This window comes from Convolutriloba macropyga, chromosome 2 (genome assembly GCF_964194025.1).
Source record: "Convolutriloba macropyga chromosome 2, txConMacr16.3, whole genome shotgun sequence".
Lineage (NCBI taxonomy): Eukaryota > Metazoa > Xenacoelomorpha > Acoela > Convolutidae > Convolutriloba > Convolutriloba macropyga.
This window is the reverse complement of record NC_134469.1, coordinates 19,564,454-19,583,434: the sequence shown is the minus strand read 5'-3', so window position 1 is coordinate 19,583,434 and position 18,981 is coordinate 19,564,454. Positions and strand designations below refer to the sequence as shown.

The 18,981-nt window shown below is 33.9% G+C and overlaps 2 protein-coding genes across 3 annotated transcripts in view; both read left to right on the top strand.

Annotated features, from left to right (window-relative positions):
• Positions 1 to 11,132, top strand: part of LOC142357704 (dynein axonemal heavy chain 5-like) — a 99,186-nt gene extending 88,054 nt beyond the window's left edge. The window contains exons 48-55 of one of the 2 annotated variants that reach the window (XM_075409263.1): positions 2,686 to 2,807; positions 3,217 to 3,399; positions 4,047 to 4,257; positions 4,856 to 5,074; positions 5,434 to 5,639; positions 6,190 to 6,340; positions 6,743 to 7,011; positions 10,994 to 11,132. In XM_075409263.1, coding sequence (XP_075265378.1) covers positions 2,686 to 2,807; positions 3,217 to 3,399; positions 4,047 to 4,257; positions 4,856 to 5,074; positions 5,434 to 5,639; positions 6,190 to 6,340; positions 6,743 to 7,011; positions 10,994 to 11,071 — 1,439 coding nt within the window. In that variant the 3' untranslated portion in view covers positions 11,072 to 11,132. Of the gene's footprint in view, positions 1 to 2,685; positions 2,808 to 3,216; positions 3,400 to 4,046; positions 4,258 to 4,855; positions 5,075 to 5,433; positions 5,640 to 6,189; positions 6,341 to 6,742; positions 7,012 to 7,606; positions 7,729 to 10,993 lie in introns of those variants that run through there. The other variant, XM_075409258.1, reaches the window with a different exon arrangement.
• Positions 11,073 to 14,414, top strand: LOC142357722 (dynein axonemal heavy chain 8-like). The gene is made up of 4 exons (XM_075409270.1): positions 11,073 to 11,206; positions 11,658 to 11,786; positions 12,181 to 12,455; positions 13,691 to 14,414. The coding sequence occupies exons 1-4, from the start codon at positions 11,138 to 11,140 to the stop codon at positions 13,824 to 13,826; spliced, it is 609 nt and encodes a 202-aa protein (XP_075265385.1). The 5' UTR covers positions 11,073 to 11,137; the 3' UTR covers positions 13,827 to 14,414.
• Positions 14,415 to 18,981: the final 4,567 nt, after the last annotated feature.

The window sequence follows — 18,981 nt, the reverse complement described above, 5'->3', positions numbered from 1 at the left end:
CATGGATTGATGACTCAATTTAAAACCTTGCACCAAAAAGCAGAAACTTTATCAAAGATTCATGCAACAGAAAACAAATGATAATTAAAAGAGATTTAATAGAATTAGGAAATTGCTACAGAAAAGAGTGCTCGAAAAAAGAAAATTTTTATCAAATGTTTTTAGTTAGGAACGCCAAGCGTACTACCAAAACGCTCTTCGATACTCTCAAAAGTTTAGGAGGAGACACATGAAAAAACACCAAGCTACTTTAACGCAGGAAGAGACTGAAAATATCAACAAATTTTTCACTACCATTGGAAAAACTTTAGCTGATAATCTGGTTACAGAAGGTAAAAAGACAACACAAAAAACACAAGCGCCAAAGCTTGTTTCTACACAAAATTAGCGAAAAAGAGTTATCCGTGACAATCAAAAACCTGAAAAATAAATTAAGCTCAGATTACGACGGACTCAACAATTTTATACTCAAGAAAATACAGTTCGCTATTTTCCCGACTTTTACCTAGTTGGTCAACAAATGTTTTGAAAACAGCGTTTTCCCGAACTGCTTAAAGAAAGCCGTAATTATTCCACTGTATAAAATAAAATTGGAGATCTTAAAGTTGCTGAAAATTACAGACCAATCAGTTTGCTGCCAACAATAGGAAAATTGATTGAGAAATTGGTTCATAAAAGAATGCTAAGTTTTCTGGAAAAATTCAAACCTTTAAACAAAAACCGATTTGGGCTTAGGCAAAAAATGTGCATTGTTGAAGCCTTGGAATCTTTTTTTTGAGAGCGTCAGGCAGGATTGGAAGGATGGTATTACAGAAACTAAAGCTGTGTTTATCGATCTCAAAAAATCATTTGATACAGTTAAACATAATATTCTTTTAGACAAACTAAACAACTTGGGATTGAGGGTTCACATGCAAAATCTTTTGAAATCTTATCTGAGCAAAAGGCAGCAATGTGTAAATTAGGGAAATTTTCACTCCAATTTTTTTGCAGAAGTTGGTTATGCGGTACCACAAGGGTCAGTACTTGGAGCACTTCTTTTTCTTGTGTATATAAATGACATAGATGATTTCTGTAGTCAGAACTGTTTGACCTTATACGCTGACGATACTGTTGTTAAACAAAAAGGGGAATCAACAACTGAAGTTGTCAGCCAATCTTTGGACCTGGTTATTGATTACCTCATAAAAAACAAACTGACTGTGAACTACGTAAAAACTTGTTTTATGAACATGAAAGCCAGACGGAGAAGTTCACAGCAACAAATAAAGATAAAAGAAAAAACCTAACACAGAGATCATCACTGAAATACTTAGGTATAGAATTTGACGACAATCTGAATTTCGGCGATCATATTAAAAACCTTTGCTCAAAACTGAACAAATTCTCAGGACTTTTTTTCCGGCTCAGATCGGTTTTAACTGTTAAACAACTGTTATTAACATACAAAGTTTATGTCCAGCCTGTTGTGAACTATAGCGTACTAGTCTATGGAACAGGTAACAAAACATTAATTTTGCCACTTGAGTCAGAAATAAAACAAATTACAAAATTATTTTTAATAAACCTAAATCAACATCCATTTGCCTGGAACGCGAATCAAATCACATTTACTCGATTGGAGTCATAGAGCTTTTTGAACTGTTGAAAAAGTTAGCTGAAATTTTGAGAGCAGAATGCCATATTGATTGTCTCAAAAATGTAATAACTAGAAAAGAAATTGATACACTGCAAGCAAAAAGAGTCCAATCAAAGCAACTTAAAACTGCAAACAAAAGCAGCGGTCTAAGTCCTAAAAGATAAGGAGTAAGAATACGAAAATTGCTTAACTTCATTTTAAATTTCTATCCTAATTTTGTTTTAGAAGTTCAACATATGAGTGCAAGAGAACTTGAGCAATTCTTATCTAGCTTCAGGGACAATTTTTTCGTAGACACCTTAGAACTTTTTGCTTTCTTCTACTAACAAAAACGCGATAAATTTCATAAAATTCAGAATAAGGTTTTGAGGTTCCCCCTATTTTCTCTTACCATGATACGCCAGGCACTCACACCTTGATCATAGTAATGGCACTGGTCATCGCTAGACTAGGACCTCTTGAACCTGTTGAGGACCTGTCGAGTAGATTTGTTATTTTGGTACATAATTTATACCATATGTCTTGCAAACAAGTGTACATCCTACTCGAGAACAATTTATTATTAATATTTTTATTATTATTATTATTATTATTATAAGTATTTTGCTTAAATAAAAACGATTGTGAGCGAAAACCGTACATAGCCGGTGTAGCCTAGAGGTGAATGGCCGAGATGAGTCAGGGCTCGAAGACCTCCCCGGGCAGAATTTTTTGCGCCATGAACGTTTCGTTAGCCTATGCTCTCTTCTAAATTGATTGCCTCGCTTGCCGTTCGAGGGCAATTCGTCCGACGTTAGTCGGTTAAGGTTTTCGAATTAATCAATTTCCTAAATTGATCTCATCCATCGACCGATTCAATTTTAAAAGCAGGCGGTTTGACATGTAAATCATGGTTAGCTGCATGACTAGAGACAGGTCAGAACTAAGGACAATAAAGAAACCGAATGCAGAGATCATATTGGACAAGCCGTATATTTAAACATTTAGTAATAGTGTTGATATAACTAATCCAATCAAACAACAACCAATGTGGACTTCTGTTAAAGGTGGTGCGGCATTGAACATGAATGACGTAGAACCAAAGCCTAAGAAGTGGATTCTAGACATGGCTTGGCTGAATCTCTGTGCATTGACCAGTCTGCCTCAGTTCAGTCAAATCCTACAACAGGTAAACTCAGACATTAGTTGGAACCAACAGTAACTTAATTTTGTGTTGAATTTAAACGTTCGTTTTAAATCGATTTAATTGTCAAATCAAAGAGCATCCGCAAAGTTGTTATTCGCCTCCTTCTTCACTCAAACAATTAAGAAACAATTGTACATTTTTTAAGAACTTCTGAATAATGTGACACACAATATGCTGTTTTCAAAAGACAAATCGTGACCAAACAAAAATTTGATCTATATGCGGAAATTTGTCGGAAACGTGGTCTAAATACGACCAACGTAATCTTACCAAAAAAGATGTATCGGAAAAATTGTTTTCCAGTTAATTCCGATCCTGCGGACAAACATTTTGGCACATACAAGAAATGATTTATTTGATGTTAATTCTGAGTGTTGCGTCCATCTTCAAGGTTGGTCGCAATGACAAAGCGTGGAAGCAATGGTTTGACGAGGATGCACCAGAAGAGGCCACAATTCCGGATGGATACAACACTCTGGACCCATTTCGAAAACTGCTCCTGATCCGCAGCTGGTGTCCAGACAGAACCCTGGCTCAGGCCAGACACTACATTGTGGACTCCATGGGAGAAAAGGTGATTAATGGAATACATAATCAATGGTAGAGACATGAAATAAATCTTCGCGTCTGTGTTCAGGTAAGCCGCGTTAGGGATTACAAAAAAAAACAAACGAATAAGAAGAGTCTCAGCTTAATTTTCACTTCAGCCACAAAGCAGTTGTGAATAATACTAATGGTTCCTTTTGCCAAAAAATAAACTGCACTCTAAAATTACCTGAACTGTGATCGTGCTTTGGTGTTCCTATACGCTTCCTGAACGTACTTGCAATTGCAGATTGATTTTTCTGAAAATTTCATGCAGTCCTCTTGCACAATTTAAATGCAGTTTACCATCATAAAGCAACGTTAAGGTAAATTTATTTGCCTTAATATATCGTGCAATTTTCTTACAATATGAAGTTACCTAGACTATTAGTTTATATTGAGTGGTGTTCAACATTCTGCTGGTACTAAAAGGGTGGCACGCACAGGTTTTCTGAACAAAATGAGCTGGCGATGCTATTTTTTGCTTATCATGAATAACGGATTTCATGTGGTCCGCTATCGGTTTATATTATTTAATAGCCCAACGTGTTACATCATTTGATATTTTGTTCTGCCTAAGACATCGAGTGTGATATGGTATATATCCAGGTTGTGATTGAATGTTTTCGTTTCCAGTTTGCTGAGGCACAGATATTGAACCTGGAGAACCTGTGGGAGGAGAGTGACAACAAGACTCCTATGATCTGTTTCCTGTCCATGGGCTCAGACCCCACAGAGAGTATTGAGAAGCTTGCCAAGAAGCATGGACTGGTGTGCAAGGCCATCTCCATGGGTCAGGGACAGGAGATACACGCCAGGAAGTTGCTATCAAACGCCATGGCTGAAGGTGCTCTTAATAACTATGCAGAATATCATTCCTCCATTATTGGATTACGTTAGAAGGTTGAGAGAGAAGCTAATGTAAATTGTGCATAAGATAAGCTTGACATAGCTTGACAAGAAGCTCTACTTGTTCAACGTATACTTGGCTAGAGAAATGAACCCTTGAGGAACAAGAAAGAACGTGAGAACGGGTGATAAGAGATGCCCAAATTCGCGAGCTTAAGACCAGTTGGTGTAAATGGGCAGCACACTCGGCTTGCAAGTAAGAGATGCTGGTTCGCATCCAGTACTGGTCAATTTTCACAGTAGTTGCACCTGCATAGACCCCCTAACAGATTAATAAATGCTACAACATGTCTACACTTTTCTAAATAGTCTAATCTTTGGGCTGGATAACTTTCATGGACGACCATTATGCCTTGTGTTGTCAATCAGAGCTTGTATACGAATCGCTTTTCCTCAAAACACTGTTACGTAATTTTGACGTATCAATTTAGTATCATTTTTAAAACAATGATTTCTTTTAAACTTAAGAACAAGTTCCAGGAGTGTAATATTTTATTTAAAATTTCCTCATAATTCAATTTCCGTATTATTCCCAGGTGGCTGGGTTTTGTTCCAAAACTGTCACTTGGGTCTGGACTACATGGACGAGATGTTGGAGCAGGTGCTGACAGCCGAGAACCCGCATGACAAGATGCGGGTGTGGATCACAAGCGAGGCACATCCCAAGTTCCCCATCACTGTCCTCCAGAGCTCCATCAAGTTCACATTTGATCCACCCCAGGGTGTCAAGGCAGGCCTCAAACGAACATTCGCTGGTGAGAATTTTTTACATCGCGAATAGTTTCTGCTTCTCATGCCGTGCAAACTATACCAAATCTTATAGCGATCATTAATTAATACGACAAGCAAAAGTTATGACCGCTGTTCCAATATCTCTAATAGACTTTACTCACAAGCGGGTCTAAATACGGCTGCTGCGGTTTCCATTGCGGTTGTGTAACAATTAATGGAATTGTGGGATCTTGCTAGCAAATTTTGTTATGATTGTTGTACTAAGACTTGAATAATCTTATCTAAGCCTTCAGTCGATGGGGCTTCAACACAAATCTAAAGCTCAAGTTTGTATGAAAAATAACTGATGTCATCAAAATTTGAATATTACCTACTTTATCAGGTGTGACTCAAGACCAACTGGAAATCTCAAACTTGCCGGAATGGAAGCCGCTTCTGTATGCAGTGGCATTTTTGCATACCTGTGTGCAGGAGAGGAGGAAGTTCGGTCCACTCGGGTGGAACATCCCCTATGAGTTTAACAGTGCCGATTACACTAGCACTGTCCAGTTCTGCCAGAACCATCTGGACGAAGTTGATCCTAAAAAGGTGAAACAGCAAAAAAAATCATTTGAAATATTCGTCGAGGAGTGTTTTTGAAAATTGGGGTCAATGTATTAGTTATAATCGTTAGTCATTACCTATAAGTGCAAACTTTGTTTAGAATGTATCGGGTATCCTTAAAAGGGGTTCATCATATTTGCCCAGTGCAGAACTCCATTGCATCTTTACTAAGTTTTTTCGGCGGATCCAGTGGTTTTCAGGGCAGGTTAGATAAACCATTCTTATGCCCGAAAAAGAGACCAAAAATCAAATTTTTCAGTAAACTCTTAAGAATATTCAAGATTTTTTTGCTCCGAAACTTGGAATTTCTTGAAGCCTGCTGGTCTCGTTGAAGCTAAATTTAAATTATGGCAAAATTGAGGTCCCTATAACTGTTCCAAATATCCGGGTTCTGATCTACAGTTCTCAGATTCTTCATGACATAAATTTGGGACTACATGAATGAAATCGTTCGAATCTTCTGAAGTTAAGTTCCTGATTATCTCGTCTCAAACTTGGGTCCAATAAGTGTACATGAACTTATTTATTTGTTCAGGGTATCTCGTGGGCAACTGTGCGCTACATGATTGGAGAAGTCCAGTACGGAGGCAGAGTCACTGATGACTTTGACAAGATCTTGCTGAATTGTTTTGCCAGATCTTGGTTCGGAGACCACATGTTCAAAGACGACTTCTGTTTCTACAAGGGTAAGTATGAACATTCGAACTATGGTGGAATTTCTGCTTTTATCTGATCAGACCTGGCATGTTCTTTTAATATTGCTGTATCAATTCACAATTTTTCTAAAGATCTTGTATGATTCCTGCGCAAATTTTCCAAATAATTGTTTCACTTCGATTAAGTACTGATCTATCTGTGCATTATTATCAAACTAAATTTCTCACATCTTCAATTATTTCATTTACCCAAGAATTATTGAGCTTTCGAGTTTGCTTAATTAGCCAGACCCCAAATTCAGGCATGTACAGTGGACTGTTACTTGGCTACATTCAAATGCTTTTCAATTTGGTATTCTTATATGATCTTGATCATTTCAATTTTTGTTTAAAAATTCTAAGAAATAAAAGATATCTACATTGCTTCGTCAGGATACGGAATCCCAAAATGCAAGACAGTCGAGGAGTACCGAAACCTGATTGAACAGATGCCAAACGTGGACTCACCCCAAGTGTTTGGACTGCACCCGAATGCAGACATTACCTACCAGACCAACACAGCCAGCAAGTGCCTGGAAACGATTCTGAACATCCAGCCCAAAGAGTCGGGTGGAGGTGGAGGAGAATCGCGTGAACAAGTTGTGTACAGACAAGCGCAAGAGTTCTTGGATAAGTTGCCCCCAGATTACGTACCCCATGAGGTGAGTTGCAGACTGGAGTTGAACAAATTTGCGTCTCATTTTGGTTTAGTTCAACGTACGTTTTAATATTTTGGAGCCGCTCAATTCAATTGTGCACTGCTTCGTCGGGATGTCTTAAGAGATCTGTTTGTTGATGTGATAAAAAAATAGCAGACAGTAATTTGTGTGATTTAGGTGTAATTTAAAGCACAAATATTATTTGTTCAACTGATTATTGCACTGCTGACTAATTAGCTCCCACTTGAACTTCCCCTCACTATTTAGTTTCCGCGGATCTGCTCAAGAAATGATTTGTTTCACGCTCTCTAAATGATTATAGTGAAACATAGCGTGACCTGATCATGAGGCATTATCATTGTTTTTTTTTTAATTTAAATCTATAACTTTGAGTTGTTGAGGGAAAAGCTGTCTAATACAAATATCTTGAAGTTTCTCAGGCTTTGATATAAAAACTGATTAACAGCCGTTTGTTTCGTGGGCCAGGGTGGTTCTTGAGGCAGATCCGTTTTAGACACTTAGATTTTAGTCTACTCTTATATTTCTCATTTGCACCAAAATTGGAAATTGAAAGGTAACACGAGTAACTTGACTTCAGCGTGGCTCTGGACGGGAGTCTGTAAGTAAAACGACACATACAATCAACAAATCAATTAAATATTCAACAATTTTATCCATTTTAGGAAAGAAACTATTTTGAACAAACTTTGGAACAACATCTTATATACAGGCCAAATATTTTCTTGAAATGAAGAAATTTAGTGAAGAAATTTAGTGAAGAAATTTAGTTATTTCTCCAGAATTATGTTTTCAGATATCTGGATGGGATGTTGTTTCAAGGTCTCAAACATTTTTAGGAAACCATCTTGCATCTGCATATGCATTTCTTCAGTTGTGATTACCATTTGTTTACTTTTATTTGCCTTAGAATTTTTTTTGTTGGTGTAATCTGAGGGTATAATTGCTAATGTCACATATGACATCGCGAATTTTTTGGCAAATCATACCTTTACTTAATACGTAGTCTGGTCTTCTGATTTTTTATGTCAATCAATTTTTGTCAATCAAAGTTTATTTTTAAAGATTCTTGTCAATTTTTTAAAAGTTTTTTGCCAGATTTATAATTGCATTGAAAAGGAAGCTCTTGCTTTTATTTTGGTCTGTTCAATCTCTCCTACCAAATTTTCTTGAACAGGTGACTTTTTGAAATTATTTTTGCCATACGTTTCAATTCTTCACATAGGTTTGATATGAATTGAATGCTCTAGTTGACAGTAAAAAAAACATGGTTAGCAATGAAAAACAGATTGTTTTTAGCCCTAAACACTATTAAAATATTTGTTTTTATTTCGCTAAAATCTTTATTCCTTTTGTTTTTATTAATCTAACACATTTAATAAAGTTTACACATTATATAATTTTTGTCTAAAAATTTCTACGACAATTAATGTTCCTAAAAAATCAAAATGCGGATTGGTGATGACGAAAAACTCCTAGTATCATATCTATTAAATCTGCCTCAACAAAAGTACTTATTTAATAAATTTAAAATGAGGATTTTTTCGCAGATACCACTTGCCTAGATTTTTATTAAATTTTATCGTGCCTCGATTTGGCAAATAAACGGTGTAAAACCCTCAAGAGCAATTAAAGTTCTTGTTTTGCAGTTTAGTTGTATATAATTTCTTGTACATTCTTTCTTTTACGGAGTTCAATTTTCAAGAAGCTATTTCATTTCCGCATCGTTATCATTTTTTACGTTCAAACTGTTTTTCTTTTATTACGCAAGGAAAGACTGGCATGAAAAAAGGTAGTTTTTAATGGATCCAAATGCAATGACTTCAACGATAACAAGAAACGTCCCGCCTGCTGCTGCGCCGACACCTGAAAGAGTTAATGTGATGTGAAACCTTTCAAAGGCGAAGTAACAGGTGATTTAGTATTTCAAGAGCAACTAAAATTTCCATTGATCTGAACCTCTTTCGGAAAGATTTGACGTGAGCTATAAATTTCTTTTTCGAATTATCAACAGCTATCATAAAATTAGCAAATTAACTGGCCTTTCGGGAAAATTTCTATTTGTGCACAAATTGGATGGAAACATGCAAATGAGAAATTTCAGAAATTTAATTTTAATCAATTAATGGAAACGTCATATAATTTGGAAAGACATAGCCAGACTAACTTCTGTAAAATTTACACTACACACCTTTTCAGAAAAAAAAAATAAAAAGAACCAGGTGCATTCGTTTCTGCAATGCATATGCAGAAAAGGTTTAAACTTTCTGCAATCTCTCTCAACAGCTCTTAGTGACTTGTGGTTGCCAGCTGTGAAAAGACTAAACTTAAATAGCATTCAGTCAGATGTTAAAACTCAAGCACGGGTTTTTGATGCGATATTGGAAGAAGCTTCGAATCTCATTTGAACAGTGTTGAACGAGTGCGCAGCAGGGAAGAAAAATTGGCAGATAGAATGAAAATTGGCATATTGCAAGCATGAGACATCTTTCCTATTTTTTGTTGGAGTTTCAGCATTTTAACACCAGTGTTTTGAAACCCAATTGATACTGATGCGCTTACTCGTACACTCGGGTTTTTTGCTGTAGATATACGTAACTTTGCATTGCTAAAATTCTGAGTTTTAAGCTGCTGAATCAAAGAATTTCTTGAGCTAGTTAACGGCAGATAACAATAGGATCACAAAATGTGACAAATGCACTAATACATAGTGTACGTCAAGTTGATTGTCACTTCATACGATTCCAATTTTGTAACAACTGGCTTTCTGAGTATACGGCCACAATTCCTTGTGTTTTTGGTAAACATTTTCCAAGTTGTGTGTTGTGAAATTAAAATTTGCGTTACGCGTCCTTTGAATTTTGGCAATTACCTGTTCAAAAATAAATGCGCTGTACTTTGATGTTGTTACAAATAGTCAAAATTTCTGAGTCAACTTGTCCCTTACCATTAAAATGCCTGCAGGCTTCCCGTTTGGCGGAGGGATGGAATATGTGACATCGCTGATGTGGTTCGATTACGTGGAAGCAAAAAATAGAACGACTTGAAAAAATTGCTATTAGCTTTTAACGCGGAAAATCTGAAGGTTTTCTTTACTTGCTTTGCACTGCTTAAGTAAAGTTGCTTTATTTTAGGAATAAAATTAACTTCTTTTTGAGTGCCATCTTAATACTTGGAGAGAATATTTTCCATTGGCAATCATGCCTAATATTTTTTTATTAGCAATCATGCTTAAGTACTAACATATGCATTTGGTAAGATCGCATCCAAACTTTCCTAATTATTTTCTTCCAATTATGATTTTCGGCATAATTCTTGGCACCAAAATGATGTTGCGCTATAGGTTAGTATAAAAAGGGGTGACAATTAACTTAAATCCCTTCTGAGTGACAAAATTTAGTGCCTGCTTGCGAACGTATTTCTTGAATAATTTGAATAGGTTTTCCTTAGATTTTGTCAATCGATTATTAATCTAATTGAGAAAATGCCTTCGGCATTTTTGCCCGTTTTATAGAAATTGTTATATGTTTCCTCACTTGTTTTAACTGTTTTTTTTTAATTTTGGGGTTGGTGAAAACTTTTATTTTTAGTTTCGGAACCTTTCTGAAAAACAAAAATTTTACTAAAGGAAAATAATTCCTCGAAAGTGGCAGTTTTTTTCTGGTTTTTGTTTTAAAGTGTTTTTCATCTAATTAAACATATTTTTGGTTGAAGTATGTTTTGACAAATTCTACATTGCTGTCTGGCGTTTTTGGTGGATGATGGCTTTGAATAATCGCCCAGTGTAAATAATTTTTGTAATCAAAGTCATTACGATAGATGAAGGTAACTGCGACAAGCCTCAGTTTGCAAATTTGCCTGTTATCATTCTACAAAAACAAACATTCTGTTACTTGACATAAACTCAATTCGAGCAGCGCGTGTCATCTCAACTCTAGACTTCAAACTTCTTTTTTGTGATTTTTAGGTAAGAGATCGCTTGAAGAAGATGGGACTGCTGCAGCCTCTGAACATCTTCCTCAAACAGGAGATTGACAGAATGTAGAAGGTGATCAAAACTGTAAGGTCCACATGTAAGGATCTGAAATTGGCCATTGATGGTACTATCATTATGAATGACAATTTGCGCGATGCTTTGGACGAGCTGTACGATGCAAGGGTGCCCAATTTCTGGAAAAAGGTTTGGGTTTTTCGTTTGTTGGTGTTTTACGTACATATAGGCTTGGGCCTGTATGATGTCGTGTATGACCATTTTAGTTGATTTCTTAGAAATATAAGACCAGTTGTCGTCTTCAACAATAATTTTTGCTTTTTGAGGTCTCAAAACATGCGATCAGTTGACACAAAAAGGGAAAGGTTGATTTCGGGAAAGAAACCCACCCAGTTTTAGATAGGAAAACCCCCAAGGAGAAAACCCTAATTAAAGAGCTGCGCTGAAAAGCGGCAAGTTATATCTAAGCGCTCTTTGTTATTTGTGAAGAAATTATATTTTGGTGTAGAAAAATAAGCTGTTCATTGGATGGTTTGTACAAATTTTCAATTGATTGTGTCCTGCTCTCATTTGTGCAGTTTTCAAAGTTTTAACTGATTTTGTCATTTGGTTTAATAAGGTTTTGATTTGTGTGCGACAGATTTCATGGGGCAGTGCGACCATTGGTTTCTGGTTCTCTGAGTTGCTGGATAGGAATACCCAGTTCCACACCTGGTGTTTCCAGGGCAGACCCAACTGCTTCTGGCTCACTGGATTTTTCAACCCACAGGTCCGATTCAGACTCTTTTTGTCTTCATGCAAATTTTTGTGAGCTCTTCACTTTTTGAGCAGGCGTGGGTCCATGTACGATAATAATTGATTGAGTTCCTAAATTTTTCCGCATATGGCCCGACGTTAAATATTGTAATAATTATGATTAAGTTCTGTAGAGGCAAACTCTGTGAAGTTTTCATTTCTCCAGCTCCTGCATTGAGGATTTCGAATGCTATGTCTTGCTTAACCGTTAGAATTGCATAATGAAGTTCTATACTCATGTGAAAAATAGGTGTTGTTGATTGCCAAAATGATATGCGCTTTTCACTAACGGTTATAAATATTATCGATAATTTTATATCCTTATAAAATATACAAACCCTAAAAATTACAACTCGACTCTGTATCAGGGTTTCTTGACGGCGATGAGACAAGAAATCACGCGTGCCCACAAAGGCTGGGCCCTGGACTCTGTCGTGTTGAGTAACGACATGACCAAAATGATGAGAGAGGACGTGACTGCGGGACCCAGCGAGGGTGTGTACATCTACGGGTTGTACCTGGACGGAGCAGGATGGGACCGGAGGAATATGAAACTGACTGAGGCACAGGCTAAAGTGTTGTACACTTCTCTGCCCATTGCACACTTGACTGCTGTTAATACTACTGCAGTGAAAGACACTAAGTAAGTTACGGGTTTGGTGTTTGTACTCTCAATAGCAGGGCGAGGAGGGTCGACCTCTGGCTTACTTAAAGGTAGTTTAATTTATAGCTGGAATTAGGCCCTCTTTACTTGTTTTAAAACTTGCTTGAATAACAAAAATACTATTATTGACCTCGACCAGGATTCTGTCAATAATCTTTTTAGTCGAAGGAATGGTTTTTCTTTAATCTGATCTAACCGAGCAAATTATTCAACAAAGAGACAATATATGATTAGGCTACAAGATAAGCAAATGAGAAATTTTGTGACATAATTTAAACCTGCTCTGGCAGTAATCCACTAAAGATGCTAAACGGAAAAAGCTGGCCCATCAGTGGCAACTTTGGTGCTGAAATTTACCCGGGAGACTGTAAAAATGATCGGCGCAGATTAAGTTCAGAATAACATTTTTTTTGTTCTGTATTTTTACAATTTCCAGCGTAAAAAATGACATGAACATAGTACTGTAACAAATTACAGAATTGAAATAATGTGATTCAGCGCTGAGTTACTATGTTAACTTGATCCGGGCCCCATTTCTGTTTTAGATTACGCAGCGTAGTAATTTAATCTTTTCCACCAGTAAAATTGTAGAGTGCGTGCCAAAAAAAAATTGATTGCCATTCAATATATTTTTTTGAATTGTTTTAGTATTGCATTGAGGTAATGCACCTGAGCTCCATTCTAAATTTTTGGCCCAAATTTTTGCCCGTCAATTAGTTAAAACAATTCGTTTTGTTTTTTACCCCTTGATATTGTTGATAAGTATAGTGATACGCAGCTGCAGCGTCAAATGCTCTAACGTTGTTCATTTTTTCAGCTCATCAGCCAAAGAACGGGAAGAACCAAAGAAAGTGTTTATACTGTTATTCAATCATTCGATATCCCCTTTACTGTCTTGTTCCTGAATTCAAACCTTCCATATTAAAACTGATCATTCATTATTTTCAATCATGACCGTGCTTTAGCTTTCCAATCATTTCCATGTCCCTCAAACGCGAATTGCTTTAATTGGCTGTCATTAAATTTATCCTCAAACTGTGATTGGCAAATTTGACCTTTGGCGATTGTCAAAGTTTTGTTTGTAACAATAAGAGATTTTCATCATCATTCTGTCGAAAAAAGTTCCAAAGTCTGACAAATCACGGTTCAGAACTTATCTACACATGTATTTGTTTTAGATTATAATCATTCAGTAATATCTGTTATAATTTTAGGCTGTACGCGTGCCCAGTTTATAAGAAGCCAAACCGAACAGACCTGAACTTCATCTTCCAACTGAACCTGAAGACAGCCCAACCTCCGGATCACTGGATTCTGAGAGGCGTGGCACTTTTGTGCGACATTAAGTAAACAACGCCAATAATCGTGAACAAATTGTAAACAAACAAATAATCACAGTTGTCATTATAAACAAATGAAATTGAAAGAAACTAAACTTCAAAACTATAGATAAACTTTCAGTCGCCATATGAAATATCAATTCCATCAAAAAATGTATTGAATCTTTCATCTTGTGAAATATATACTTCAAAAGTATAAAATCCTATCACTGTAAATAGCAAGTTAAGTACTCAAGAGCGTGTATTTCAAATTGTTGTAAACTGTAGATTGCATTAAATGAATGATAATCAAGCTCTGTTATATCGACTCTTGATATTGTAAATAATTTTAATGTCATATCCAGATAGATGTATATTTTTGAATGTAAATAACGCTAATTTTCATGTCTGATCAAATGGGAAAACTAATGACAATTTCCAAAATATCATTATTATCAATAACGTCAAATTCGGAAAAATTGAGTATCATAATGTTGTCACCAGAGTTCAATCGTGTATTAATCAGATAAAGCAGCTATTTTAATCAGATTTCAACTCATTTAAATAGATGTAAATATGTCAATATATGCTGTATATTTGAATTCAAAGCTTCATCGCACACATTTTTTTTCGGCAGGTCGATTACGAAAAGGCTTTTTATTTGTTTCTCCGTTTTAAACAGGCTGAGTGACGCTGAAAATTAGCATTCTTTTCTCATCAAAAGTTGTCTTCTTCCGAATTGCAATTTTTTAAACGACCATGAGTTAGTTGATGCAAATAAAGAGAATTGCTAATGTGCTGTTGCATATAATGCTCCAACCTCTCTCATCAACTCATTTCTAAAATCAAAGTTTTATTCAACGTTTGAATATTAAACTTTATAGAGCATGACAAATTGACGCAAGTTTCACTACAATTTTAAAATATCAAACATTATAGCTTGACTTGAATAAATTCTTTGTATTGTTAAATGACAGTATAATAAAAAGCCAATGACAGTGTATCTAGACATAGCTAAGGCCTTTGATATCATCAATTATAATATCATACTTTTAAAATTATGTCGAATGGGATTTGACAGTGCTTTCTTGAGGTTTTTCGCGTCATATTTAACTGATCGACAACAGAGAGTTGTGATATCTTGCGGAAAATTGGATTTTCGACCAATCACCAGCGATGGGCCTCAAGGGTCAATTTTTACAGTTTCTTTTTTCCGTTTATATAAATGCCCTACCCGAATCAATTGTCAATGAGTGCTATTTTTACGCGGATGAGTCAAAAATCGTCAGCACTGTAGACAATAAAATACAGCTGGAAAAAAATATTGAAAATGCTAGTGTTTCGAGCAAGGAGAATCGGTTGAAATTCAATTTCGATAAGTTTTAAAAACGTGCAATTTTCATTACGTAAAAATCAAAACAAGCAAATTTTGCGTCTTCCCAGTAATGGAACCATCTCACAGGACACTTCGAAGATCTGGGCATATATTTTTCAGAAATATTATCATGGGATCATCACTTAAGTATTGTTCTACAAAAAGCAAATCAGAAGCTTGCTTATCTAAAGAGAACAATTCCAAGTGAAACAAAATTTTCAGTCAAATGCAACCTACTCAAAACTTACATGATGTCGATCTTGTTTTATGGGTCAAATATTTGGTATGCCAGTAAAACTATCGTCAGGCAAATGGAAAGGCTCCAGAGAAAAAGTTTAAAATGGATACAATCAAACAGTCATTTTACTGATAAAGAATACAATGATTGTCTTCGATCAGTAAATTTACTTTCGATCAGATATCAATTTGTCTTTTTGGATCTTTTAGTTTTAAACAGAATTTTGACAAGAAAACTTCCACTTGAGACAGAGAAATTTTGGCAAATAAGGAAAGGACATCCGAAAACACGATTAAAGGAGAAAATATTTTTATTTTCAACTGAATGTAATCGCCAGCGTTGCCGACCTAATTTTTTCTACCGAGTTACAAACTTCAACAATTCGATGTCACTGGCGCGTGATTTCCCAACTATAACCCGTATTCAAGTCCTTCCAAATTCAAAAGAGAATTCAAAGAATATCTATTTGATTCAGCTAAGAAGAATTTTAATTACAAATCATACCCATATGGATGGACAGTGTTTTAGGGAAATCAAATTTAAGCCCCTTTAGGGAATTACTAAGCTTGGTGAAACCAAGTTTAGTGAAAATCGTTATTATTATTATTATTATTATTATTATTATTATTATTATTTTTATTATTATAATTATAATTATTATTATTATTATTATTATTATTATTATTATTATTATTATTATTATTATTATTATTATTATTATTATTATTATTATTATTATTATTATTATTATTATTATTATTATTATTATTATTATTATTATTATTATTATTATTATTATTATTATTATTATTATTATTATTATTATTATTATTATTATTATTATTATTATTATTATTATTATTATTATTATTATTATTATTATTATTATTATTATTATTATTATTATTATTATTATTATTATTATTATTATTATTATTATTATTATTATTATTATTACTATTATTATTATTATTATTATTATTATTATTATTATTTTATTATTATTATTATTATTATTATTATTGTTATTATTATTATTAATTAACTTCCATGGTTTTATAAATAAATATTATTTATTTATAATAATTAAAAATAAATAATATTATTATAAATATAATTATTATTATTATTATTATTATTATTATTATTATTATTATTATTATTATTATTACTATTATTATTATTATTATTATTATTATTACTATTATTATTGTTATTATTATTATTATTATTATTATTATTATTATTTTTATTATTATTATTATTATTATTATTATTATTATTATTATTATTACTATTATTATTATTATTATTACTATTATTATTATTATTATTATTATTATTATTTTATTATTATTATTATTATTATTATTATTAATTTTATTATTATTATTATTATTATTATTATTATTATTATTATTATTATTATTATTATTATTATTATTATTATTATTAATTAACTTCCATGGTTTTTCACAGAATTTGGATTAACATTAGGTATGGATTTCAACCAACAATTGAAAATTTCAATAGCCAGAGATTTTTTCCTTAAGCAGAAATTCAGTGCGCGTTTTCAAAAACATTTCGTTGTCTATACCTACATCTTTTAACGTTGCGATTTCCATTAGATTGCGAAAAAGTAGGAAATCAAAAAAATTAGTATACAAAAGTTGAAAAAATATATAAAGATGAGTTTACCTAACTAATCTTTTGATTTGGAAACCTCTAATTCTAAAAAATGAATAAACAATAAGTGAAATTGAAACAAAATTGCAGTTGTGACTTTTTGCATCAAGTAAATTAAAATTATAACCATATGGTAAAATATACTTCAAACAAACAATAAATCAATTCATTCAGGCAATAATATAAACATCAACCGACTTTCTTAAAGAATCACATTGTACAACTTTTTCTGATTGTTTTCTTCCTACGATAAAAAATAACTTTTAAAAACTCCTACGTAACTATTCAAAGGATTTTTTCCTGTTGTGAGAGCAAGAAGTCATTCAACGTTTTATTTAAAATGTTTCCATTTTTCGCCAACCGGAACAATTGTGGTATTCTATCATTTTACGCATTAACGAACAATCGAATTCCTTCCAAAGCTGGTTTTGCAATGAAAATTTTCAGAAATCTATGTTCTCGCTATGTCATAATAAAATTTGATTGGCGACATTTTTGCTATTATTAGCTCTGCTGGAACTATCTTTTTCTGTAATAGCAGAACTCTTCATCTGTCATACTCTTTGCGTAGAAAGCACCAATTTATACACCAATCAATCTGTCGATTGAGGTGGTTTATGTTTTTTGCAGATCAATTTTGAAAAAAGATCGCCGAAAGCCATAATTGTGACAGCACAAGTTATTTTAAAAGAATGCGCGCGTTCAGGGAAATTTTATTTTTTATTAGGTATATTGATTTCGTAGCATGAGCCTTTTTTCAAGTTTTTATTCGGCTGCTCATCAAAATTAGGATTATTATGAATTTGAATACCAAGGCATATGCCGCATTTTTGTGTTGTGACAACATCATTTTTATAACAAATGTATCGAAAATCAGAATTATTGCGCAAAAAAAGGTTTAATTCGCTTTGCTTTGTATCGAAGACAGTTTGTTCAGTTCCGCATTTTCCGTTTTATGCAAAATTTTCTCAATTTTTTCATGTACGCTACTTTTATTTCCACAACAGGCAACACTTGTGTTGTCTTCGAATTGAATTAGTTTCTCCGTTGTGTTTACAATAGTTTAAAAACTGTTCACGTATGAAAGAAAATCAGTGATCCAAAAATAATTCCCCGTGGAACACAGAGGTTCATAATTTCTCAATCAGAAAACATGCCATTAAGTTTTAATTTTTGTTTGCAGCTGGCCAGAAATGAAAACAGCAATTCCTTGGCTTACTGGGAAAAATCATAGACTTCTAATTTTCTTAGGAAAATTGCTATGGTAAATGGAATCAAAGGCCTTTGCAAGATCCAGAACAAAAACAACAGTTTCTTTGTTTTGATCTCAATTGGACGAAACGGTTTCAATAGTTGTTTAACTGCGTCGTGTGCTTGCTTTTTTTCTGAAATCCGAATAGATCTTTATTTATGGTTTGATGCGTATCAATTAAATCCGTCATCTGAGTCATGAGACGCTCAAAGAGCAAAACTCGGGGTTACAGCAATTTGTCGAGAGTTTGTAGTGTCCAACTTATAGCACTTTTGAAAATTGGTGATAGATAAGCTAGTTTAATTTTAGTTGGCAAAACTTTCTTCTTAATGCATTCATTTAAGGCAAACTGTACCTTTACGCCTGTAATTATTATGCATGACTTTATGAGCCAAACTAATATTTCATCAGATCCTGCTGCTTTTTTTATGATTCAGCGAGTCAATGACTGTAAACAGTCCTTTTCTCGTCACAGCTCTGTATGTGAATTCAGATATGTGAAGTTCATCATGGTATTTACAAGCAATATGTGACCCTTTAAAAACCCCTATATTAACAATTGACCTATTCAGACAATTCAAGATATTTTTGGATGCCTTGAAATTTTGCCAGTATCTAATCTGATTTCATCAATC